At 43.6% G+C, this 27,685-nt stretch overlaps 1 protein-coding gene across 9 annotated transcripts; it reads right to left on the reverse strand.

Moving 5' to 3' along the window:
- Window positions 1-46: 46 nt before the first annotated feature.
- LOC311102680 (MAP/microtubule affinity-regulating kinase 3-like) lies at window positions 47-27,594 on the reverse strand. 9 transcript variants are annotated; one of them, XM_084144044.1, is made up of 19 exons: window positions 26,854-27,594; window positions 26,386-26,463; window positions 25,163-25,345; window positions 24,837-24,890; window positions 16,468-16,516; window positions 15,645-15,710; window positions 12,589-12,659; window positions 11,677-11,733; window positions 10,777-11,013; window positions 10,507-10,626; window positions 9,650-9,749; window positions 8,379-8,491; window positions 8,124-8,271; window positions 7,730-7,947; window positions 7,501-7,604; window positions 6,068-6,334; window positions 5,505-5,531; window positions 2,472-2,516; window positions 47-2,025 (listed from the first exon to the last, which is right to left on the reverse strand). In XM_084144044.1, exons 1-19 carry the CDS (start codon window positions 26,902-26,904, stop codon window positions 1,680-1,682), a joined length of 2,334 nt encoding a protein of 777 aa, XP_084000170.1. In that variant the 5' UTR covers window positions 26,905-27,594; the 3' UTR covers window positions 47-1,679. The 9 variants fall into 9 exon arrangements, with proteins under 9 accessions (XP_084000170.1, XP_084000169.1, XP_084000175.1 ...); XM_084144043.1 differs by having other exon boundaries at window positions 10,486-10,626; window positions 26,854-27,592; XM_084144049.1 differs by lacking the exon at window positions 26,386-26,463 and having other exon boundaries at window positions 26,854-27,592.
- Window positions 27,595-27,685: the final 91 nt, after the last annotated feature.

The following is a 27,685-nucleotide window of genomic DNA, read 5'->3' on the forward strand; positions in this document are numbered from 1 at the left end:
TCGGTGAAGTTGTACATCCTCATTTAGAACTGAAATATGCCATGAGTCAAGTTTACATACATTTTTATTGAGACCGGTTATCTTACCATGTGAGCATTTACATGAATTCCATCTCTAATTTCAAAAAACATATACACTACCAGACAAAAGTTTTAGAACACCTACTCATTCAAGGGTTTTTCTTTATTTTTACTATTTTCTACATTGTAGAATAATAGTGAAGACATCAAAACTATTAAATAACACATATGGAATCATGTAGTAACCAAAAGTGTTAAACAAATCAAAATATATTTTATATTTGAGATTTTTCAAATAGACACCCTTTGCCTTGATGACAGCTTTTCACACTCTTGGCATTCTCAACCAGCTTCACCTGGAATGCTTTTCCAACAGTCTTGAAGGAGTTCCCACATATGCTGAGCACTTGTTGGCTGCTTTTCCTTCACTCTGCGGTCCGACTCATCCCAAACCATCTCAATTTGGTTGAGGTCAGGGGATTGTGGAAGCCAGGTCATCTGATGCAGCACTTCTTCACTCTCCTTCTTGGTAAAATAGCCCTTACACAGCCTGGAGGTGTGTTGGGTCATTGTCCTTTTGAAAAACAAATGATAGTCCCACTAAGCCCAAACCAGATGGGATGGCGTATCACTGCAGAATGCTGTGGTAGCCATGCTGGTTAAGTGTGCCTTGAATTCTAAATAAATCACAGACAGTGTCACCAGCACACCATAACGCCTTCTCCTCCTCCATGCTTTACAGTGGGAAATACAAATGCAGATATCATCCGTTCACCCACACCGCGTCTCACAAAGACACAGCGGTTGGAACCAAAAATCTCCAATTTGGACTCCAGACCAAAGGACACATTATTGGTGTCCTTTAGTAGTGGTTTCTTTGCAGCAATTCGACCATGAAGGCCTGATTCACACAGTGCCCTCTGAACAGTTGATGTTGAGATGTGTCTGTTACTTAAACTCTGAAGCATTTATTTGGGCTGCAATTTCTGAGGCTGGTAAATCTAATGAACTTATCCTCTGCAGCAGAGGTAACTCTGGGTCTCCATTCCTGTGGCAGTCCTCATGACAGCCAGTTTCATCATAGCGCTTTATGGTTTCCAGATGCATTCCAGGTGACTACCTCATGAAGCTGGTTGAGAGAATGCCAATAGTGTGCAAAGCTGTCATCAAGGCAAAGGGTGGCTACTATATAAAATATATTTTGATTTGTTTAACACTTTTTTGGTTACTTCATGATTCCATATGTGTTATTTCATAGTTGTGATGTCTTCACTATTATTCTACAATGTAGACCCTTGAATGAGTAGGTGTTCTAAAACTTTTGACTGGTAGTGTACATATATAAAAGAAAAATGGAGTATAACAATGTGTAGCTGTCTTGAAAGTAAGATACATTATTTACATTGAAAACACTAACTTTCATGAGATGAAATAAATAATATCAAAGACTAAAATGCTATTTTGGTCAATTTTCACAGCATGACAAACCATATACAACTCGTGATGACCAGATTATATACTGTAGTTATTAGTAATTCAGTGATTATTGCCAAACGCATTACTCTATACATCTATCATAATTCAATACATACTCTGTATTTTCTTAAAAAATGATTGTACAGCTTAAATACTTTCTAGATATTGTTTGACCCTTTTTGTTCATAGCTTTAACTCGTTGGCGACTTTGGAAGCAATGTTTTTAAAAGCGATGGATGAGCCTGATATCCTCTTGAATCTCACGCCATTGAGGGAGAGGCGGGGCAGTTTGCACACCTCCATCTCCCATTGGACAAGGTTCTCAGCATGTCCATCGCCATGGACACAGAGCAGCAGGAAACACTCTTGCTGTTCGTAGTCGCAGTTGTAGGCCTCGAGCACCTTGCTTATCTCCCGCATGATGTCACAAGGCTCCATGGAGCTGGTGGTCCTCATACTCCAAGTGAATCTGAGGGAGCGGGGTTTACTGTCTTTATTTTCCCCTTTCTGATCCCCAGGTACATGGCGACTGGTAGGAAGGAGATAAACAGAGAAAAAGTTTAATTCACTAAAGCTGTGCATTTTCCCAGAGATTTGGCATTGTCATATCTGTGTATGACGGAGTATTTACTTCAATCTGTTTTAAAGGGTCTTCCATTAATAGACAAAATAATGCAAGGTGTTGATCAAAGGGTCAATTAGCAAAGCATGCAATAAACAGATGGTCATGCAGGACACAAACGAAGCACCATGCACACTAGGAGAAGCACAACCACAGCAGGGCACAACACTCAATGAGGAAACCATAAGGATCTGAAATAACCACACCCTACGTCACATACAGAGACCACATCCATGGGGAAAAGGTGAGGCAAGGGTAAACCCTATGAATGGAGAACAGAGCTGCGACTGAAGTGATATCAAGCCTGTAGTCACAGGAATATCAGGCTGAGAAAGCAACAACCTACACCTCACCTTGAGCCCTCAAATCTCCCGTTTCTTTCAAACTCGGTTGAGACTCTGTGACAGTTGAGGGAGCAGAGCAAGATTAGAAGAAAAGAGAAAAAACACAAACTGTGGACTTCCGAAGAGAGTATTTTGCAATTTCAAGGACAACAGATAACACTGATATATACTGTGAATATATATTAACAGATATATAACATGTATATTATACTGAGTTATAAAAACAAGAAAGCCACCACCAAGTAACTATAACCTCATTATGGAAGTTTTGACATGAAACCTGCGCAGAAATCAGAGTATCAACGGAAAAAGAGAGCCTTTGCACTGGTCAAACTGATCAGTGTCGCTGGTGTTCACACTTTCTTGCTTCTTTAACACAAAATAAAAATGAGCGCAAAGGAACAAAAAAAGTGCTTCAACAGACGACAGAGCAAGGGGATACAGGAATGGAAATGTGTTGAATGACGGTATGACAGCTTGGGTATGCTTGGTGATGAGAAGAGATTCACCCAAATACGACAAAAACTAAATCATACAGTGGAACTACAGTCCACACACCCACACCCTTGCACGCACACGTTGTGTATTGAGCTGCGTTCGTAACCAAGTGGGAAGTGGGAATTTACCGCATACGACTGGAAAACATCCACTTCAATGGACCTTCAACTGGAGATTACTAGTGGGAAACTTGTCTACCATCCTGAGCTCACACTTCTCTCACATGCTGACCTATGACATCACCTTCTAAATAAATGACCTCGATAACAGCATTTTCGGCAATTAAATGCAACAAAACATTATTTATAAAAAGCAATCTATTAATATGTTTTTTTAACACTATCATTTGTTTACAAGCATGATAGCTGTACTTTTAGTTTATGGTTTACTCAGCTTGTTGGCCATTAGCCAATCAGCGTTTCTCAATTAGTTAAAATCATGTGAATGCATCAAACTGTCTACGACTTCACAACTGGTAAATTCCCACCTCCCACTTGATTACGAACGCAGCATTAGGGTCAGTGCATGCAGACTGGGGATATTGTGGGAGGACTCATGCGGTCTACTCTAGAGGTTGACAGACAGCAGGACAGCGGTACTCTAGTCCTATGTTTCTTCCCTCGACGTGACACTGGATATGTTTAAAGAAGAGGGGGTTTGGTTTAAAAGACAATCAGGCAACCAGGCAACCAGTCATAGGGCCATAGTAGACAGGGACTGCATACCAGGTCCATAGACCCTAATGAGTTTTGGGCTCCACACATGCAGACTAGCCTTGAAATGATTCTACAGGAGGGTAGAGGAAGGATATCAGCCTCTAGCCAGGGGGATGAGGGACACAAAAAGGTCTGAGACTGTATCTGGGACAGGGAGAGGTGCTGGGAGTGTGTCTGTCACATACACATATTGGAGAGAAGGGGAATGTTTCCTGTGTTGGGGTGTGTATAAGTTAGTTCTCTACACACAGAACTCTGACACACTAACTCTTGTGGGGTCATAAGGGTTGAAATGATCCCTTACTCTAGATCTCCATCTGCGACTTCCTACAATTCTCTATATCTTCCGCTGCTGAATCTGGAAGAAAAGATGGATTCTGAAAAAAAGTGTATTTTTTACGGATACATGAAAAGAGAGAAAGAAAGAAACTTGATGTACGACATGATCACAGGCCGATAATGCCAGGATGACAAGGAGGTAGAGGGAGGGGGAGAAGAGAAGAGGAGAGATGGGTGAACAGAAGACTTACTAAGAGTCTTTGCTCCCTGGGCAGAAGGGATGGCAGGCCCTGATTTGGCCGTCTGCCGTTTGGCCGGGTCAATACTGACCCTGAAGGGAGGAAGAGCAGTGAAAGGTCCAAGGTTAAAGGGCACAGAAAGGTCAGGGAGACATTGGCACACAGCAGTACAATAACGAGGAGAAGAGTGAAGGGAAGGCACAGAGAGACCAAAGCGCATTGCCTACTACTGAGACAAGAGACTTCCTGCTAAGACTTACTTCCCTATACTTAAACCAATCGTTTCCAAGATGTTGTTACTCTGTGCAGAAATAAGAATCAACAGTGAAAAGAAATGAGTGACAAGGACATGGTGAATGAAAAAATATGGAAGGGTTGCAAAAGGTGACAACTTCCTGAGATGTAGAACTCCTGGTAGCCACAAGATGTCAGTGTGTCACTACATCAGACTGAAGAACAAAAGGTTATGTCTGAAGAGGAGGTATGATGGGAGAGCTTTGCCTTTTGTCCCAGCTTTGTAAACAACATATCCTGAACTGCCAGACCATCTGCTTGTAAATGTTTACAAATTGATGTATCAAGACATAAATCCCTCTGATCTTGCTCATCAGAACGCCTGGTTCACGAAAAGCATTTCACAACACTCTCGGTTCACAACAAGTGCACACGACTCCACAAACCAATATTGCACAAACTGAAGTTCCCAAAGCCTTATGAACAATAACTCTTATCAGAATACTCTATATCCTGCGTCGCCACATCACAAAGCCGATCACATTCCTACAAGCCAGCACAGTTATTATAGGGAGCATTGGTCACAACTAATAACATACAGCAAAATCCAATGATGGACAGAGATCCAGACAAGTTAGAATAGACTAATAGAATTTGTCTACCTTTCAAGCACAGACCTGTCTACATAAAACACACAAACTTACCTGGAACAACAGTTCAATACTGATCAAGCTTTACTTTGTGAAAAACAAATCAGAGTCAATAGCAACTATGTAAGCAGTCCCGTCCCCACCGCATGCAATGGAGATTGATTAGTGTTAAGCTTTCTGTTGGCTGTTGATGGATGTTTTAACTAACTGACAAATCGAGAGGGCAACACTGCCCTTACAATCTACCCCATCGTTAACTCTAGAAGCCTAAGACCAATCACAGTCACAAAGCATAGAGGTTCTAAGCAGTATGTTAGTTTGTCAGTTCCAGCTTGTCCTATTATTGGTTTTAGTTGATTAATTGCAAGTTTTAGTTGATTAATTGCAAGTTTTAGTTGATTAATTGAAGGTAAAAGGGGGTCCTACCTTTTGGTAAACCTAAATGACATGTTTCTACAACAGAATCAGGAAACACAAAGAAAGTGAAATGAGGCAAGAAACTGAAAGAAGATGATTGGTTGCAACTTGAAATAAGTGAACAGAAACAGGGTGGTTGGAATTGTGAGGAGGAGAAGGTTCAAATGACAGATGTTGATTTCTATTCCTATTGTCAGGTTAGTCTTGGGAGATCCACGAATTGTTGACAGCAGCCTGGCTGCCCGTCTGAGATGTGTGTTCACTCTACTCAGTCTGGACAAAAACTCAAATTGGGTTTTCCCTGCTGGTTTACACTTGAGGTATGATTAATTTGATGTCTTTCTCAGGCTGGCACCCAGGCTACGTTATCAGTGCTTTTGGAACAATCTATTGTTAGTAGGACTGTGAATGTTCCACACAATGTGATTCATGATGCTAAAAAGCATGGCGTTCAAAGCCCACTCAGAAGGATAAAAAAAAAAACATATAGCTAGATATAGTCATAGTATATTTTAGGGGCTTGGACTCATAGTTGACTTGAGTGGCATGGAGCTGTAGTTCCTGACACCTACCTGCGTGTGAGTTTGGAGGTGAGTTTAGAGAAGAGGTTGCTGGAGCCGCGGCTGCGGGTCTGGGAAAGGGGCGCTGCGTCGTGGGACAGGGTGGGTGAGGCTGGGGGCCCGTTGTAGGTGGCCGTGCGGCGCTCCCTCAGCTGGCCACTGTGGAAGGTGCTGCGGCTCGCCGTGCCTCGTGGGAAATGTAGTCTGTCCGGCGTGGTGGCGCTGGTGATGCTGTGGGTGGACGCCACGGGATTCCGCTGGCCAGGAGACACGGCCACACTGCAGGGAGAACGGAGGGAGGAGATCAGACGGAGAAGACAGACAAACACCTGGCTGTACATACCAGTTCTATACATAGTATCACCAGCTGGGCCATTATCATACCACCAGAACCTTACCTTCAAGTCCTAAACTCCAAAATTACATCTAATCCGTGTCAATGTTCATTTAGAGTCATTCTAGTAGTTCACTATAGTGTGATATTGTTAAAGTGAGTTGGAGTCCTAATATCCAGATAGAACTAAACAAAGAGAGGAAAACTTGTTTGGTGAAACATGGAGTGACTGACACAGGTTTGGATAGTCGAGCCAGAGGTGTTTGGTGGAGCTGCCAGTGCCAGACCAGGATCAGGGCCAGACCATGGCCGGACCAGGGCCGGACCAGGGCTCCCAGGTCCAAGCAGAGGATGAAGGAGAGATTAGGGAACAGAGGTGTGTGTGTAATAAAGGGTGGGTCTGTCTCCTACAAGAGGTTAGAGAGAGGGAGAGATGTCGTCATCACAACGGTTAGAGATGGAGTCCATGAAAGGGATGGATGTGGATGTGGGAGCCTTTTCGTGGGTTAGAGAGGGCCTGAGACAGTGAGACGGGTCTACACGTGGGAGGTGAGAGGTCAGACAGACAGTTGGAGGCCCTGCCTGCTGTCTTACTTGGGCCTGTAGAAGTCCAGAGTGCAGTGGGAGTGGGGCAGCGTGGCCCAGCCTAAGTCTGAGTCTGAGGGGCAGGGAGACAGAGGGTCAGAGGCCTGGTACCTCAGCTGGACCGAGGTGGATGAGCCAGTCAACACGGGGGCAAAGTCAGAGGACGGGATAATCATCACACAGGCATACATTTCGGTCATACTGGGACACGACCAGACCACGAAGAAACCAGAAAGATAAAAGAGGGGAAAAAAGGGGCCAAAAAAGTGATGGGGGGAAAGTAGATAGGAGCACAAAATGGAGGATATTTCTCCCCTGGAGGCCTGGGCTTGTTTTTCTTCAATAACTTATCTCAATAATAACAGTATTACTACACATAGTTCTCTCCTCTATGCCCTTGGGGGGAGGAACAGAGAAGGTGCCGTGTTGAATGCTGATGCCATGTGGAGGGTTCCTTTGAAAGGGGCCACTAGGGGTTTAGTTCAGGCAGCCAGGGAACACAGTAAAATTCTAGCCTGTTCCTTACCTGTTCTCCTTCCCATTGGGAATGACAGAGAGACAGTCCGTAACGTTCCTGTCGCTGCACACGTACGTGTTTCTCCTCGTCATCCCGTCAGAGCCAGTGTTATTCTGCAGGGTGGAACAGAAACGCTGATTCAGCACAAATCATCAAATCGGAATGGAGGTTTCATCCCCACTTCAAGTGTAAGAATATGTTATACAATTGATAATGGGATGGAATAGCAGACACTCACATTGGGAACGGTGGTAGCACCCTTCTTGCCATTGGGAATATCAGCCTTGTTGGGATTGTTGGCATTCCCCAGCAAGGGGCTGGAGGGGGGGACACTGCGCCCCCCGGGGGTGTAGGGTTTGCGGAGCTGCACCCCTCCCTCCTCTTTGATGTTGTTTTCGGCCGTGCTGGTCTGGCTCCTCTTAGGGTGTCCTGAACCTGGGGGAACGTTCTGACCCACTGGTGAAGAGAGAGAAGATGAGGAATAGAGGAAATGGTAGAAGAGATAGAAATAAACATTATTGACCTGCATAGAACTGAATATCTTTGGCTTCACGTTGGAGTTGAAAAGCATTTGTCAAAGATGAGAATTCCCTCTAAATGGTTGTTAATGACTGACTGATAGAGTGTCTCACCCTGGTCACTGTATCGTCTCTGTTTCTGGCTGGAGGAGATGCTCCGCTGGACTTTGAGGTGGGAGGGGGACTGGCCATTGAGGTCGCTGGTGGGCCGTGGCTTAGCCAGGGACAGGTTGCTGCTGGAGGTTGAAACACTGGGCTCCAGCTAGGGGTCAAAGGTCACAAACACACACATTAAAAATATTAGATACTAATGGATATACTAAGCACTAGACCAAAGACATCAACACCTATCCATAATGTTGCTCTGACCTCAGAAGACTTCCTCCCCAGCAGCAGGTAGGTGGCGGTGATCTCATCATACTTCATCTTGGCCAGAGACTCCTGGATCTCCTCTAGAGAGAAGCCCATCCCCACCATCACATCTGGTACAGCACAGAGACATGGGTTCAAATACACAGCCCTGGCCTCTACAACCACTGTCAACAACTTTCTTATTTTAAGGGACTTTTCATTTAATGGAATTGACCCCAATCCTGCAACCCAAAATAGCTGCCATAATACCAGAAAGGTCTTTATTCGCCAGTATCAGCAACCAATAGCAGCCCACATCCTTAGTGTGTTCTACATAGATATAAACAATTCATAAGCAAGTATGCACACTTGCTCCTCTGACTCATTTAAAGCAAACATGTATTACATCTTCCTATTCCACCATAACGACAAGAGCTTTTTCACCACTTATTAAATGTAGCAGCAACCTCATCATGCGAGTGAGTCAGCAATGCATTCTAGCTCAGGTGTTATCACCCGGCCCCCTCCTGCCTCTCGCCCCATCCTTCAGCAGAGGAGGACAGGTGATGCAAGCAGCACAGCGGGGGTGGAAGTGATCGGTTGGGAGGCAGTGGAAGATGGGGTGATTCCACCCCCACTGTGCTACTTGCATCACATTGAGAGGAGCATGCCAGGTGGGGAAGCTCCCAGAGCTGCAGTTCCATCATACATCAGCTCCCTCGATCTCCCCACTAGGCTATACAGTGCTCCCCAATCAATGTGTTTTGGCAGATCAGGCTTCACTAAACCCACTGAGGAATCAGTGCTTCTCCACTGGGTGAACGGGATGAGGAACACCCTGAAACGTGATCTCTCTCCACTAGACCACAGAGCCCTCAGTGAAACATGTGCTCCATTTCATCTCTCCCTCCCGCCCGCTCTCTTTCTCTCTCTGCGCTAGGTGACTGGCAGCTCCCTCTAACCAACGTGCTCTGACAGAGATCCCAGCTGCTGTTATGCAATACCCCCACACTACAGAGGACATCTTTCAGCATGTACACCCTCTCTCCCCCTCCCTCTCCCCCTTAGTGCTTTTATCCAGGGCAAGATGTGGAGGCTCTCTCTGTCTCATGTGTCTCTCCCTCTCTCAGAGGCTCCTGCAGAAGCAGCGTTTATGCTGCGTTTCAACTTTTTATTTTCAAAACTGTAAAGTGCTTAAATACTGAGAGCGATTATGCTGCAGTGCTGCTGCCTACACACTTTAGAGTTTGTGAAGCTCAATAACAAGAGCAGTTTTCTCCTCTTAGTACCTATTCTCTTCTGATCTGTGATGTCCTGTTCTGGTTCTATGAAAGGCTTGAGCTCGTCCTCCTCCGATCCTGCGTTGATCCAGCGGTCTTTCATGATTTCCTGAAAAAAAAAAAAAAAAATGTATTTATAATACAGGCCTGGGGCCTCTTAATACAGGGTATAAAGGGGGGGGGGGACTTAGTTGTGCTTTCTTAAATCCACTTAAAGCTTCACTTATTTCACCTCATTGAACTCAAATAACAAATGTAATTGTGGTTTCCTTGAAAAATATAGATTTTGATTCGAATCGACGCTTCACTGTTTGAAAGCTGAATCGCCATAAAGTCAGTCTAATCTAATTCACAAACAAACTCACCAATCAATCGGAACATCTTGTACAATGGGTTTAATAAGATAATGATAATAGGAAATGTACAACCACGAGCCCGATATCTGTTCTAAATGACATCTTTCAATGCAGGGCTGTATCTAATCTGAACTTCTAATGTCAAGAGAGATGAGGATGGATGTGAGCACACATTATGTGATCACATAGAAACCAAGACATCTCTGTGCTGTGCCTGCATTTCTCTCTGCCTAAAACTCAGAAAACAAGAAAGATAAAAACAAGAGTGATCATGAATTATGGATTGTGCCAACAGAGAAGAGAGAAGGGAGAATATGTAATCAGCACAAAAAGAGAGTGGTGGCCGGGCCAAGCAGATGCCGGGCCAAGGAACGGAGAGGTGGATGGACGGAGAGATGGCAGGTGGATGGATATATAGCAGGCGGATGGAGAGAATGCTCTGGAGTGCCGTCATGCCATGGCAGAGAGAATAAAGTGTTGAATATTTACGTTTTCGCTGTCCTCCCTCACCTCGAGAGTCCCCCGCTTGGCCGGGTTGAGCACCAGGAAGCGCTTGAGGAGGTTCTCACAGTCTGTGGACATGTAGAAGGGGATACGATATTTTCCCCTCAGAACCCTCTCCCTAAGCTCCTACAGAGAGACGGACAGGGAGAAAGAGTGAGTAAGACAGGGAGTGAGGACATCTTATCTCAAGTTTTACCCATATGTTTCACTGACTATGAATCTCCCACAGACAAAGGAACTGAGTATGGAAGTATTTTTATGAGTCTTTCTACATACCTTGAGGTTCTGCCCGTCGAAGGGCAGCGAGCCGCTGACCAGTGTGTAGAGGATGACCCCCAGGCTCCAGACGTCCACCTCGGGCCCATCGTACTTCTTCCCCTGGAACAGCTCTGGGGCGGCGTAGGGTGGGGAGCCACAGAACGTGTCCAGCTTGTTCCCCATGGTGAACTCATTACTGAAGCCAAAGTCTGCTATCTTAATGTTCATGTCTGCATCCAGCAGCAGGTTCTCTGCCTAGAGACACAGGAGGGGAAGGGAGAGAAGAATGGAGGGATGAGGTGAGAGATAGCTGGGACGTCAGATTGAGAGATAGAGGTAACAGACCACCTGGGTCACAGGTAAAAGCATGACAAATTTGAATAACCCACAAAGATCCATGATGACAGTCGAGTTCCAATTAGAGGTAGTGATGTCAAAGGCAAAAAAATATCTACTGATCCCTCTACAGAAAACCCCCTCACAAAACAAAGTGCTCTACAAGTCAAAGTTAGTGTCATGTTTAAAGTTTAACTGTGTTTCCCTCTTTCTCCAGTGGCACAAACACACAGGGTGATGGCTGCTCTCTGCTCTTACATCTCTGTCCTCATGGATCATTCATGAAGCTCTAGAAAGGAAACGCAGTATGGACACGCTGCTGCCGGAAAGGAGATGGGAGCTCTGAACAGAGCAACTCCCACTGAGGTCGACCCCCTCACGCTATCCGAGATAAAAATACAGGAGCATCAATATTTATTCTACATGTGGCAGCATAACGGAGGCTGGCTAAATGGAATGGCATTTTAAGTGAGTATGTGGTGCAATAGAAAACATGTGAGCAGGTAAAAGCCCCGCCTCTGGCCACCTGAGTTCATCCTCCCCCCCACACACACCCCTCCCCCACCCTCACTGGGTCCTTACCTTCAGGTCTCTATGAACAATGTGCTTCTGGTGGCAGTACTGCACAGCAGAAACGATCTACAGAGAAACACACATACAGAGTGATACAGTTACAGTCTTCCACCTGGCACAGTTTTCACAACCCCCCTGGGTGAAGGATGTGGAGAGGACATGTGGTGTACAACCCCCCCTAGGTGAAGGATGTGGTGAGGACATGTGGTGTACAACCCCCCCTAGGTGAAGGATGTGGTGAGGACATGTGGTGTACAACCCCCCCTAGGTGAAGGATGTGGTGAGGACATGTGGTGTACAACCCCCCTGGGTGAAGGATGTGGAGAGGACATGTGGTGTACAACCCCCCCTAGGTGAAGGATGTGGTGAGGGCATGTGGTGTACAACCCACCCTAGGTGAAGGATGTGGTGAGGACATGTGGTGTACAACCCCCCCTAGGTGAAGGATGTGGTGAGGACATGTGGTGTCGAGTGAGAGGACAGACACAGCTAGAGAGAGACAGTGTCTCAGAAACAGAGTGTAGACATGAAGCTTAGAGAAAACTGGGTCTCCTCTTCCTGTGTGAGCATCTGCTCTAAGTTTATCCGTGTATTAGAGCTCCCAATGAAACTCTGCAGTAAGATGAACCTGCAGTCAGACCAGGGAAGTAGTTAGCTATAGCCTCGACATTGCTGAGTGTGCCTGACTATCCTCCTACTGCAGAGAGCTGTGCGTAGGCAGCACATCCCCAGTGTGTCACCGTCAGTGGGAGAGAGATAAGAAATGAGGGGAGCTCTGTGTTTTGTCACTTCTCATAACTTAACAGTGACAGCAGTCAATCCTGGGTGGGTCAGGACACTGACTAGTGACGAATCGCCAGGCAGACAGGCAGGCAGGCAGGGTGAGAATCCAGCACACTGCGGGTAAAGTCCTGTACCTACCTGTCTAAATTTAGCCCTGGCCTCTTTTTCCTTCATCCTTCCGTGTGCAACAAGGTAGTCGAAGACCTCTCCTGCAAGAGAAAGAAGACAACAGTAAGAGGCTGAAATTAAAGGCTGTGTATTTCAAAGGGAAAACGGTATGAAAACATCAACACTTTGTACATCGAATAAGGTCAAGGTTTAGAGCAGGGCTGTTCAATTCCGGTTCTGGAGGGCCGAAATACTTCAGTTTCTTGTTTCTACCTGGTAGTTAATTACACACACCTGGTGTCCCAAGTCTGAATTAGACCCTTATTAGAAGGAGAGGATGAAAACCAGAAGTGTTACGGCCCTCCAGGACCGACATTGAACAGCCCTGGTTTAGAGAATAATCAAAACCAAATCAATAACTATTTGAAACACAGTATGAGGAGCATGTGAACCTAACTGTTCCTCACGCCTACAGAGAGACACAGAACTCTAATTCCTTTACTGTAGCTCTGTCCTGAAGGCACAAGCTTCCGAGTATGGCTGCAACATCAGATGGTTTCTTCAGCCCACGCATCTGTGTGTTGTGTTCCCTCATACCCGTCCATGCTAAAATGTGACACAGCTCTCTCGTGTGCTAACAGCAGCTAACAGCAGCTGAGAGGTTAGGGGGTGAGAAGGGGGGGTCCAGCATTAACACAACTTGCCCCATAAACCTTTTGTTCTGCATCCTCGAAACCCTCCCACACACACTCAGTGTTGATCTTCGGTGGCAACAAGTGAGTGTGTGAGTGTGTGCGAGCGAGCTTGTAGGCCTATGTGCGCAAAAGAGAGTCACCAGTGACCTCCAACTCTGCTCTAAATGCAGGATGTGTCAACACACATTTTAGATTTCCTAAAAGTAGGTTGGCAATGGCCACTGTTGCAATGTTCTGAATATGATATGTTTCCTGTAGGGCTGACCCCATTTAGTCGACTGGTCGATTGTTTGGTCAATAGGCTGTTGGTTGACTGAGATTTCATTAGTCGAGCAGTAGCAAAAAATATAAATAAATTCATGGTGTACAAGACACTTGTTTGATTGGTGCCTGTCTGAGTGGACTAATCCATTGTGGAGGCCGTGGGGATGGCAATTGTATATGGTTATATTATGTAGGAACAATGGTGCAACAATATATTATTTTATAACAGATGAGCTTTCTCCCGCGTTGGATAGCGGTCACTGTGCGCGGTTCTGAAACACATCAGTGCGCTGTTGAATTGGTGCCTTTTCCTAGACCATGTTGCTATGTGCATAATAGCAAAGTTAACCAGCATATTGCTGTTGAGAACAATGCTGTGGAGGCAGCTTCGGAGTTAGGAGATGAGAAAACAGCCTTTTCCTTAATTGTCTAAGAAAAGTGAGGAGAGAGGAAACCCCAACTTAATTAGGTCTATAATCAATAGCCTAACTGTTAAATGTGTCTGGCTTTCTAAATCATCCATATATATCTACAGAAATAAGACAGATCCTGCTTGAGTGTTTGTTTATCCGACATGTTGTGGTTGGTGCTCACGAAGGCTTGGTGCTCATGGAATCAGTAGGCTATTAAACAATTTCACAAATTTGGCTGTTTGCTATGCTGTAATAAAGGCTTTACACAGTTTTTCGTTAGAATAGCCTCTCTGGTATTATTTATAAATGTATTTAGTGTTGTTTACACTGTTCCAAATTGTCAGAAAATGTGTATTTATAATAACCCTCCTTTTTCTTGATCTCCTTATTGTTATTACTGTTATATTATCATTATTATAATTATAAGTAATGTAATTATCATTAGTAGGCTTAGTATAGCAGCCTTGTATAACCACCATCGAGCTGTAGGCCTAAGAGCTTATCCTGTTTATTCTTAATACCGTAACTTACTTAGGCCTATATTTCAATACATATATAAGCTACAGTACTGCATCAATCAATCATTCATTCATGTCATCACATAGCATACGAGTCACTCATGATTTGAAATGCAATCAAGCATTTTAGTTTTAAAAATAACAAAGTGATCCTTGAATAATTAGCGTAAACAATAAATAAACCGTTCAATTTTGGAAATTGCATTAATGAATGAATGCGACTGGTTTTAGTCTTTGCTGTTATAAAGGCTTTACAACAAAAAAAAACATACAGACTCTCTGGTATGCTCATCATTTATTTAGTTTTGTTTACATTGTTCCAAACGGTGAGAGAAATTATACTGTAATCTAACAGCACCTGTTTGGCACACATAATATGCACGCAGCGCTTGCTCCTTACCTTATTTTTCTTGATTTCCAGTATTTTCCACAACTAGTCAAATTTATTCCCCACATCTGACTTCCGCTTTACCTCCTGAGCAACCTGTAAACATTCCCCGTTTCTAGTTTATTTGTCATGTCCTTTGCATCCATTTTGCTGTCACATGTGTTACGGTGTTTGGAATTTGTTATAATTAATTTATTGATGTGATTATGATATGCTATAGATCAGGCCCTATTGGTCATGTGCATGCGATGCATACATGTGTCACGTAAAGAGAGCAAGGGTTGAGGGAATAGAGAGTTTTTCCTAAACAAATGAGGGATTTCAGTAACAGAACTTTTCAGTCAGAAATGGCTGTAATTACGTTGCAGCTTCAGCAACACGGACAGCGCGATAAACGCTTTGGTGGTCGATGCAGCAGGGAGGCGAGAGAGACAACGAGTGCTAGTCACACAGTCACTCGCTGTCATTTTTTAAAACTCAAGTCTGAGCCCGGCCCTGCACAATCAAATCAATTGCGGTCGGACTCCCACCAGTCATTAGTGTGTCTTAATTATTTAATCAAACAGTGCGCTTAAAGCATCAGACAAGCTCACTGCATATAGTTGATTTGATTAAAACACATAGGATGTGTCTATATATGGAAAAATACACGTTTTATCAATTGGTCGAAAGAACAGATGACTCTCGGTCGACCAATATCTTTTTTTAGTCGGGGACAGCCCTAGTTTCCCGTATGGCTCTTCACCAAGCCCTATGCCATCACAGCAGTTATGAGGGCTGAGAAGCCAAGGCATAACATACTACTCACCTCCACTGGCATACTCCATCACCAGGTACAGCGTCCTCTCTGTCTCGATCACTTCAAACAGCTTGACTGAGGGGAAAAGAGAAAGATTTGTCTTTGAATTCAGGCCCACACTCAATATCAATTATGAATTGCATCTTTCTGGCTCAACTTTGTAAAAATGCTTGTCCTGGATAGCTGGGCAAGATGTTTCTAGGGAGTTTCTGTTCCTCAGTATCAAGAGCAAGCTGTCGTAGCTTAGAGCAAGGAATCCAGTTCACAAGAATTCAGATTTTCTACTGCTAAAAGCCTTGAGGAGCCTGAGGAAACTGAAGAAATGTATTTCTCATTTCCTTTGATCACTCCTCCAACTAATCTCCCCACTTCCTCATCTTAGAACGGTGTGTGTGTGTGTGTGTGTGTGTTGGTGCATGCGTGCCTGTGTGTGTAACCCAGTCGTACACTCTCACACCTACCATATCTCACATGTGGACATATTATACAGGGCACTCATGCTTATTTGGTATACAGTGTAAAATCAGCGTCCCTGCAGTGTTTTCAGTGAGCTGTTCTAACAGTCTCTGGATGATGAGTGGCTGAGAGCTCTATGGCTATATATAGTGGAGGTGGGATGAAGAAGAGGCTTGCTCTCTCTCTCTCGCTCTTTTAAATGGTTATCATTGTGCATTTAATTATAATCACATTTGAGCAGAGGAAATCATGACATGCGTGGGGTACAAAATGAAACGCAATTAATAGAGAATCCTGTCTCCTTCACCAGCTGTAACTCAAGTGTGTGGTGTATGGTGGTGTGTGGTGTATGGAGGTGTGTGTGTGTTCTGCTTACCTATATTTGGGTGGTTTAAAATCTTCATTATTCTTACTTCTCTGAAGAGCTGCAGGGAGAGAAAATAAATTAATAAATATTTCAGTGTTGGACTGGATGTGTCAGAGAAGAGAGACAGTAGGGAACTGTTAGAAGTGGAATTGTATAATATATACAGTGCATTTGGAAAGTTCAGACCCCTTGACTTTTCCCACATTTTGTACATTACAGCCTTATTCTAAAATTGATTAAATAAATAAAAATCCTCTTCAATCTACACACAACACCTCATAAGGCCAAAGTGAAAACAGGTTTTTAGAAATGGTTGCAAATTTATAAAAAATAGAAAACAGATATACCTTATTTACATAAGTATTCAGACCCCTTGCAATGAAACTCGAAATTGAGCTCAGGTGCATCCTGTTTCCATTGATCATCCTTGAGATGTTTCTACAACTTCATTGGAATCCACCTGTGGTAAATTCAATTAACTGGACATGATTTGAAAAGGCACACACCTGTCTATATAAGGTCCCACAGTTGACATTGCATGTCAGAGCAAAAATCAAGCCATTAAGGAATTGTCCGTAGAGCTCCGAGACAGGATTGTGTCGAGGCACAGATCCGGGGAAGGGTAGCAAAAAAAATTGTCGAATTGCTGCAAAGAAACCACTACTAAAGGACACCAATAATAAGAAGAGACCTGCTTGGGCCTAGAAACACAAGCAATGGACATTAGACCGGTGGAAATGTGTCCTTTGGTCTGGAGTCCAAATTTGAGATTTTTGGTTCAAACCGCCGTGCCTTTGTGAGACGCGTGTGGGTTAACGGATGATATCCGCATGTGTAGTTCCCACCGTAAAGCATGGAGGAGGTGGTGTTATGGTGTGGGGGTGCTTTGCTGGTGACACGGTCTGTGATTTATTTAGAATTCAAGGCACACTTAACCAGCATGGCTACCACAGCAATCTGCAGTGATACACCATCCCATCTGATTTGGGCTTAGTGGGACTATCATTTGTTTTTCAACAGGACAATGACCCAACACACCTCCAGGCTGTGTAAGGGCTATTTTACCAAGAAGGAGAGTGATGGAGTGCTGCATCAGATGACCTGGCCTCCACAATCCCCCAACATCAACCCAATTGAGATGAGGGATGAGTCGGACCGCAGAGTGCAGGAAAAGCAGCCAACAAGTGCTCAGCATATGTGGGAACTCCTTCAAGACTGTTGGAAAAGCATTCCAGGTGAAGCTGGTTGAGAGAATGCCAAGAGTGTGCAAAGCTGTCATCAAGGCAAAGGGTGGCTATTTGAAGAATCTCAAATATAACATATTTTGATTTGTTTAACACTTTTTAGGTTACTACATGATTCCATATGTGTTATTTCATAGATTTGATGTCTTCGTTATTATTCTACAATGTAAAAAATAAAGGAAAACGCTTGAATGAGTAGGTGTGTCCAAACTTTTGACTGGTAGTGTATGTAAAGACAAGATTAAATCAAGAATAGTCTGAAGGGTGACAATATTAGCCTATCACTTGTGAATGATATATTATCGCTTGTGAATGATGCCCAGCATAAGAAACAATGCCTTTTTTTGCGACTTTTTCTAATCATAGTCGCACACCTCATGTAGCCTAGCCCATAGGCCTATATGTTTTGATACGTTTTGTATCACTACTAAAGTGGCCAAATAACTTCTTAGAATTAAGCATATTAATCCGCTTTACAAGGGGTGTAGAGCCTAACTGGCATACATATGCAGCGCGTGAGTTTCAAGTTTGGGGAAGATCATTTACACCATAAAAAGGCACCTTTATAATAAAAGCATTACATGCATAATTGCATTTGCAGTCGATTTTGATAATGGTGTTTTCCGCTAGTGGAACATTCGCGCATATAGCCTACTACCATGTGCACATTGCTGCGCTTATAACGTGAAGAAATAGCCTAAGAGTTCATCAACATTTTAAAGCTAAACATTCTGATCACATTGCATAAGAAAACGTTTTTTTGATGCTAGTGGTTGTATTAATTTGGGATCTATCGCATCCCACAACTACCCCAGACTATGTTTGGAATATTTATTTCTCGCACAGAATAGGTCGGCTTTTGTACTATGGGGGATAGTAGATTGACATAGGCTAGTGCTTTTGCTGTTCGTTAGGCCTACTCATCTTGTGGGCTGACGAAAAGTAAATGTGGACAGTTCTTCCAATATCTTCAATATGCACCTCGGAATTGGATAAGGACGCGCACAGTTGCGTCCCCGATGTGTCTGTCTTCACTTGTAGCCTGTGAGAAAGACCCGATCACGTGATGGAGAGCCATGTGAGTGAGAGGTGATTCGGAGTGCTCAGCACTCAGGGAGAAGGGCACAACGGCCACTGGCAGCAAAAGGCATAGATTTTTTTTAGGGTGCACTACAGCCACACAAAAGGGTTGCCGCCGTGAAATTCAAGACATTATCAAGTGCTTGTCAAATTGTGAATGAGTGACTGATGTAGTGTGTACAGCCTGCAGAAAACACTAAGCAGAGCTCATGCCTTTCAAGTTACTTTTTTCAAATCATCATTAGTCGTATCATGCAGCCTTACAATGTATTAAAAATCAATACATATAGCCCAACGTTTGTAGAACAACTAAAGTTAAATGAATAACTCTAAATGAAGCATATAGGAGTAACTATTTCTTTGTTAACCTCTCAACACAGAATAGCTGCATGTGCGCACTCCCTCAAATCGTTTGGAGAAAATATCCTTTCTATTTTATTCAGCTTTGTTCAATTGTATTCTTCATACTATTAAATAATGCCATGGAATTCTAAGCAAATATTGTCTGCTAAATGAACTAGTGTAGCCCACAGCTATTTGGCATAGCCAGATCAGGACCTAACATAAGGACAACTCAGAGTATGCTATTCTGTTCTTCTGAAATAGACTACATTTTCTTCATATCATGCTTCTTTAGACCTGTCTAAAATAAATAATGGATTTATTGTGAAGGTGTAGAAACCAGGAGATGGTAAATGTGTTTATGTTAATTAACGGTAAATTACCGTGAGACCGACAGTTATTTGCTTGACAATCATCAGCTGACGAAATGTCATGACCGCCACAGCCCTTCCCAGGGCCGATCAGGCATTACATAAACAGCATGATACTAACACTTACAGTAGTAATAGTAGTAAGAAAGGCAAAATGTAGGAAAGACAGTTGGCTGACTTAGACAGAAAAGATCACGGACACGTGATGACAGACACTGATACAGTTTTCGCTTACAGAGCAGTTCTCTGAGAAAATGTATCTCTGCCCAAATATTTCCCAAGCACTATAGTCTGGTTTTCACAAACATCTAGAATATATCGTTGTTCGTTATCAGGCACCTGTGGCCTGCTTTTGTCTTATTCGCCAAATCCCATGGTTTAGTCTGCCTATTATCAGACAGCTGCAAGATTGCTTTGTTTCTACGATACATTTTCCAGACATAATTAATTTTCTCCTATCTATGTACAAATGTCATTTATATTTTGCATACAGCCTACCCACCGTTCTATATTAACCAATCAAGGAGAAATCTTGTGTGTCAATCAAAGTAGGCACTCTCTAGGACCTCCTCATAAATCTATGGGTTTATAATACTCTGTCATTTTCATCCCTGTGTGTATTTTCCTGCGTACATCGTGGAATTAAAGAATATGAAGTGAAGTTCCGATTATTGTCCTCGCCGTTCTTTCAGAACCTTAGACTTTACCGGATTCAACGTTATTTGAGCAAGACACATACAGACACAGACACAGACACAGACACAGACACACACACTAGACAAATGCTCCATAACCATTAGAGAGTGACCAGAGTTGTGTCAGAGCCTAAAATACTCTTTAGGGTTCAATCTCAGTGGGAATAAAATAACTCAGTGCTATTTATTATTGATCCCCCTTTTACTACAGCTCGCTGTGCTCCCATCCATCCATAAAATAATAAAAGTCATCCATATTTAATAGAGCAGGACCCGTGCCTGATGCTGTGCCATGCGCTGGCCTGTCTGGCTCCTACTGTGCAGCTGGCATTACCCAATACATGGTGCTGCAACAGTCAATGCATAGGAGGAAATATATCACCATGTCTGGAACATACAGCTTAATGACATCCTAACTGTTCACCTATCAAGAAACACAGACAGACAGACATGACATGCTCTGTACTGGGGAAGTCAGCCTGTGTTGAGGACAACGAAGACCAGGGTGGTATTCACATTGAAACAAAACTTGAGCGTGCATAACTATTCACCCCTCCCAAAGTCAATACTTTGTAGAGCCACCTTTTGCAGCAATTACAGCTGCAAGTCTCTTAGGGTATGTCTCTATAAGCTTGGCACACCTAGCCACTGGGATTTTTGCCCATTCTTCAAAGCAAAACTGCTCCAGCTCCTTCAAGTTGGATGGGTTCCGCTGGTGTACAGCAATCTTTAAGTCATACCACAGATTCTCAATTGGAATGAGGTCTGGGCTTTGACTAGGCCATTCCAAGACATTTAAATGTTTCTCCTTAAACCACTCGAGTGTTGCTTTAGCAGTATGCTTAGGGTCATTGTCCTGCTGGAAGGTGAACCTCCGTCCCAGTCTCAAATCTCTGGAAGAAAAACAGGTTTCCTTCAAGAATTTCCCTGTATTTAGCGCCATCCATCATTCCTTCAATTCTGACCAGTTTCCCAGTCTCTGCCGACGAAAAACATCCCCACAGCATGATGCTGCCACCACCATGCTTCACTGTGGGGATGGTGTTCTCGGGGTGATGGGTTTGTGCCAGACATAGCGTTTTCCTTGATGGCCAAAAAGCTCAATTTTAGTCTCATCTGACCAGAGTACCTTCTTCCATATGTTGGGGAGTCTCCCACATGCCTTTTGGCGAACACCAAACGTGTTTGCTTATTATTTTCTTTAAGCAATGGCTTTTTTCTGGCCACTCTTCCGTAAAGCCTAGCTCTGTGGAGTGTACAGCTTAAAGTTGTCCTATGGACAGATACTCCAATCTCCGCTGTGGAGCTTTGCAGCTCCTTCAGGGTTATCTTTGGTCTCTTTGTTGCCTCTCTGATTAATGCCCTCCTTTCCTGGTCCGTGAGTTTTGGTGGGTGGCCCTCTCTTGGCAGGTTTGTTGTGGTGCCATATTATTTCAATTTTTTAAATAATGGATTTAATGGTGCTCCGTGCGATGTTCAAAGTTTCGGATATTTTTTTTATAACCCAACCCTGATCTGTACTTCTCCACAACTTTGTCCCTGACCTGTTTGGAGAGCCCCTTGTTCTTCATGGTGCCACTTGCTTGGTGGTTCCCCTTGCTTAGTGGTGTTGCAGACTCTAGGGCCTTTCAGAACAGGTGTATATATACTGAGATCATGTGACAGATCATGTGACACTTAGATTGCACACATGTGGACATTATTTAACTAATTATGTGACTTCTGAAGGTAATTGGTTGCACCAGATCTGATTTAGGGGCTTCAAAGCAAAGGGGGTGAATACATATGCACCAGTTTTCCGTTATTTCTTTTGTATAATTTTTTGAAACAAGTTATTTTTTTTCATTTCACTTCACCAATTTGGACTATTTTGTGTATGTCCATTACATGAAATCCAAATAAAAATCAATTTAAATTACAGGTTGTAATGCAACAAAATAGGAAAAACGCCAAGGGGGATGAATACTTTTGCAAGGCACTGTATTTGTATTTATTAGGGATCCCCATTAGCGCTACTCTTCCTGGGGTACAAACACATTAAGGCACTTACATCACACAAAACAAAAGATAAAACAGTACATTATATAACTTATTACACCACTACGTATCTACAATACAAAATAATAATATTACAATGTACGTGTATGTAGAGTGCGTGTGCTAGCGTGTGCTAGCGTGCGTGTGTCTGTGCGTCTCTTCACAGTACCCGCTGTCCATAAATCTGATTCTACTGCTTGCATCAGTTACCTGATGTGGAATAGAGTTCCATGTAGTCATGGCTCTATGCAGTACTGTGCACCTCCCATAGTCTGTTCTGGACCATTTTCCATGTCATGGATAGGCAGGCAGGCTTATCATTGTTTTGTAAAAAACAGAGTTCCCCTATCTGTGGTTGCTGGTTGAGTTTCATGGTTTTGTCTAGAGAATACCATAGGGAACAGATAACACTCTCTTACAGCAGTATTGACAGGCTTATGTAGTGATAAAGAGCGGAACCGGTCAGTTCTTGCACACACACAAACAGACCACATGGGAACCACCAGGCTAGGGCCCCATAACAAAACTGCCAAAAGATCAAAAGAGACACAACAGTTCTATGTAGATTTTGTTGCCAACAATCCAGCCTTACCAGTAGGGCTGGGAATTGTCAGGGACCTCACTACATGATATTATCACAATACTTAGGTGCCGATACGATATGTATTGCAATTCGAAATTGTGATTTTATTGCGTTTTCGATGTTCCAAACATATTGCTCACCGTATGTCTTCTGCAGAGGGACAAGAGAAAAAATCTAAAAAGAAGATGGTGTACAAGCTATAAAGGACAAATACTGGAGTTTTGGTGCAGGTACAGCCAACTAGCTCAAAAATAATATTGCAATATTGTCAAAAATACTATCCAAAAATGTAACTATCAAATTTTTTCCCCCGATCACTACTTACCAGTGCACTAATATATGGATAAATAATCTTTACTTATGCTACAAGCTAACTGTCACAGCAGGTCACATTTTAACAGTCAGTTCGACGTTTATTAGTGAGCACTGCTTCTGCTCTCATTACCCTATACTGAACTTAAACACAGCTTTAGTTCTGCTCTGTGGTGACTTGAGGAGAAGGGAGTAGGAGAGCAATAGAAGCAGAGGCCACACCACACCAGACTCCAAACAACATCTGAGAACAAACTGTTTACATTTAATCAAAGGGCTTTGCCATTTCCCTAACCTTTGCCCTATAAACTGGGCAACAACAGCCTAGTCTGGTCATGTGACCTTCAGTGAAGGAGGGAGGGAGCTAGGGAGGAATGGAGGTGAATAGATTACAATGAGCTTGTCACAGATGTGAGCTATTAAAAACAGAGGATGAAAACAAAGATTTCAGCTTAAGAGGCCTTCTTACACAGACCATGTTCTGATTTACTGTCCCAATAACAGAACCACCTGCATTTTGTAGGCTCCTCTTCTCAGTGTACCCTGACCCCTTGACCTTTTTGTTATGTACTTAGATGTGTTGATGATTGAGAGATAGAGTTCCTATTGTTCATACATCATCGCCTATGTCAGACAAGGGGATTTCAATTGGCAAAGGGGACATTTAGGGAAGATATTTGTAGCTTTGTATTGCTATAAATGAGTTAAATCAAGTACCCAACACAACATGACTATTCCTAGGGGTTATTACTAAATTGTCAACAGAAGCTGAGGAGAATTTCTGTCTGTAATAAAGCCCTTTGTGGGGAAAAACTAATTCTGATTGGCTGGACCTGGCTCCACAGTGGGTGGGCCTATGCCCTCCCAGGCCCTCCCATGGCTGCACCCCTGCCCAGTCATGTGAAATCCATAGATTAGGGCCTAATTAATTTCTTTCAATTAACTGATTTCCTTATATGAACTGTAACTCAGGAAAATCTTTGAAATTGTTGAATGTTGCGTTAATATTTTTGTTCAGTAGTTGATTTCCTACTGAAGTTCAATACATTTTTTAATATTGTTGAATTCCATTTTAATGTCTGTATTCCGTGATTCCATCCGCAACGCTGATTTTATAGGGCCCTACTCAGAGTTTTTCTGTTGACTTAGCACAGCCTATGTCAAAGGGCCAGGCCTTAAATACAAAGCACCGAATCAATGGTGCTTTGGAAAAACAGATGGAAACTGCAGCTAAGCAGCGAGTGAGAGAGATACTTACTCTGAGTCTCAGTAGGGCGGGCAGAATACCAACGGCCACAGCAGCACCCTGGGTATGCCCTGGTCATGCTCTCTCTCTGTCTGTCTGTCTGTCTGTCTAAACCTGCCTGCTACCGCACATCAGTCATATCAATAATGCCCTCTGACCGGCCACAACCACAACCAGGGCACAGGCACAGGGCCAAAACTACACAGGTCAGTGGTTACACAACCACAACCAGGGCACAGGCACAGGGCCAAAACTACACAGGTCAGTGGTTACACAGCCACAACCAGGGCACAGGCACAGGGCCAAAACTACACAGGTCAGTGGTTACACAGCCACAACCAGGGCACAGGCACAGGGCCAAAACTACACAGGTCAGTGGTTACACAGCCACAATCACAAATTATCTATTTCGCCACACAACCTCAATAAGTGTACTGGGAATCACAGCCACACAGGGAGGATCCTTACCTTTTGAAGGCTGTTTGGGTTCAGTTGTGTCTTGTCAATAATCTTTATCGCCACCTGAACAGAGAGCAAAATCAAAGTGTGTAAAAGATGAACTATCAGTATAAACAATTATCCTCTGAGGACCCTTCACTGGGATCAACACAGCACACACATACATACATTACATTACTTATCTTGTTTTTTTAGATGTCCCCTACTTATGAACAAGACACAATTAATATTTGCACAACGCTATTGAGAGGGGAATGAATCGACTAGTGAAGCTAGGTAAACCAGAAAGGGGCAACAGCAGGCTGTCCTGCTCCAGGCCTAGTCTCTCCTCTCACCTCTCTGCCAGTGAGGATGTGACGGGCCAGCTTGACCTTGGCGAAGTTGCCCTTCCCAATGGTCTTCAGGAGTCGGTAGTTCCCCACATGAGGCTGCTCGTCGGCACCAGAGTTCCGGGTTCGGACTCCTGAGCGGACGGAGCGCGTGGTGACCTCCTGGCGCCCATTGCTGTGAGACGTATGCTGTGGACAGACAGACGGACATACATGAGTGGAACAGTGTGCTGTGGATGGTCTGACGGACGGACAGACAGACAGAGGAGTGGAACATCTCTGCACTAGCATTCCATCCACTGTCAGGATCCAAAACAACTCTCCTTTTTATTACATCTTTACTGAACAGATTATGGTCAAGCAAACCAAGCAGGTAAAGAAAGGTTAGTGTAGGTGACTGACTGTACAGCATATTGATCCTCTGACCCTGGTTAAAAGCCCACAACACCCCATCCCAAAATCAGATAGATACTTTTCTATGGGTCAGTATTGACTCCACCCCTGGTCATCTCCATCAACAGGGCCTACTCTGTTCTCTCACTCCGCCCAGCTCTGCCCAGCTCCGCCCAGCTCCGCCCTACTCCGCCCTAACAACCCCACCCCTATCCTGAGCATCAGTGGTTCCCTGGCCCCACAGCTACACCACAGACAGCTTCAGTTGGTGGAAAAGATGTACAGCGCTAAACTGGATGAAAAGGAAAAGCATAGATTAAAACGATTCTGATGTTTGCATTGATCAGGATGTTACCAGTAAGAATGCACTTGATTCAGTCTCATAAACCAGACAGAACGCTGTGCTGGTCAGTCTGTTGGACCAGACTAGACTTCCAGTAAAGCCATCTATAACACTGGGTTACAGTGCTGTTATCACTTGCAGGGAATGCCAGGGATGCTTTATTTTCTGTTGTGATCCACTACCAGCCTGATAACAACCTAAACAACATTTCTAAATGTGAGAACAATTCACCTCTCTTATAAACTACCTTAAGTAGGTCACACTTAAAACATTATATACCCTGGGAATATGTTCCTTCACCATAATATTCCTTCCTGATGAACCAGAATGGATGACAGGATACACAGTATGAGGGCATCTTTACACAGCTGCATGAAATCAAAATCGAATTTACAAAAACAGACATTCCAAGAGAGGCATCATCCTCATTTGGCTAAATGAAAATTCCAGGTAGCCTACAGTTAGAGATTTCTATTAATAAGTCGTTACTTACTACACTGATGGGGTGTCTCTTCATCGCTTGCCGGATACTCTCAGCGAGAATGAAAACTGTCAGACGATTGTCATTGAACTAGAAGGGGTGGGAACTGTCAGTGTAAGCCCATATCATTTGAGAGCAAACAATTTACACTTTTGAAAAGCAGTCAGGTAAGGTTTGGCTGGAGATACAAATGAGATGGCTATTTACCACTGTCCACAGACCAAACAGAGCATCTGGCGTGATATCAGGCAACATAGGCGATTACAGCCAGGGCTTGCACAGAAGAGGACTTTATTTTTTTTATCTGCCTAACACATGCCTGCCTCCCGCCTGGCACAATGTATCGAACACTCAGATACAATGTAACCAGTATGCAAAACCATATGATACATCGTAACAAAAATAGTGAAGTGGTTAGGCCTACTTTGTATTGTCAGAGACAACACACCTCTAACTGGCTAATAATAACAGTTTACTTACGCTCTCTGTCTCTTTCTCATTGACTGTAGGTAGTGGAGTTTTTGATGACATTTTATTCAAGATGAATGTTGCCTATTTCCCTATAATCTGCACCTCCTTTGGCAATACGAGGGGAGGCGATTGTATTCTTGTCTTTGGACAAAAACCATGAATTCGGGAAAATGTCTCAACATTGGTTCATCCAATCCAAATTTGTCTCAAGATGTCCCGAGGACGCAGACAGAATTGAACAATGGCATCTATTTCCCTATTACGCTCCTCGGCAGCAGGGCATTCGCCCTATAGTCCTTTATGTTGAGAATGAAGTATGTTAACTATATTTTACATTGCAACAAATCCCATACATTGCCTGTTAAATTGAACTAAGCAGAGGCTGATCGACTCCAATCTAGGCTACTCATAGGGGATGGCGGAAGGTTCAGATGTCACCGCTCCCAAAATCGCTATTTTCTGTGACGTTTTCCGTGTGTGCCTTGATATCCGTCTGTGTTCCCGGGTTTCAAAGGCGTTGAGCTTTCGGACTTGCTGTCGGCTCTATTTCTTCCATCTCCGATTCCGAATGAAGCTAGTGTTTTAGGTGGAAGCAAAATGGCTACCACTCACGGGCTCTGTTGGATCGGCCCAAGTCCTGACTGATAGTGATGGGTCGTTCACGAACGAATGGCTCTTTTTGGTGAACGTTGGGAACCGAATCGCATCGGCGAAAGAGCCTTTTCATTTGGCTCCCTGATTTGCATAGTGCTACTGCTTTTTGAGCTTCAAACAACGATTATCTGCAAATAAATTACAAAATCATTATCTGAAGGTGGAATCATTATCTGAACAATAAATA

This window comes from Coregonus lavaretus (assembly GCF_964263955.1).
Source record: "Coregonus lavaretus genome assembly, chromosome: 27".
NCBI lineage: Eukaryota > Metazoa > Chordata > Actinopteri > Salmoniformes > Salmonidae > Coregonus > Coregonus lavaretus.

Excerpts from the sequence above, each read along its gene's own strand:
- LOC311102680 (XM_084144043.1), bottom strand. The coding sequence starts at position 26,904 with ATGTCATCAAAAACTCCACTACCTACAGTCAATGAGAAAGAGACAGAG. Across the intron at positions 7,948-8,123 it reads GAGACGATACAGTGACCAGG|TGGGTCAGAACGTTCCCCCA; the intron begins GTGAGACACTCT and ends TCTCTTCACCAG. Across the intron at positions 5,532-6,067 it reads ACCTCCAAACTCACACGCAG|AAACATGTCATTTAGGTTTA; the intron begins GTAGGTGTCAGG and ends ATTCTGTTGTAG.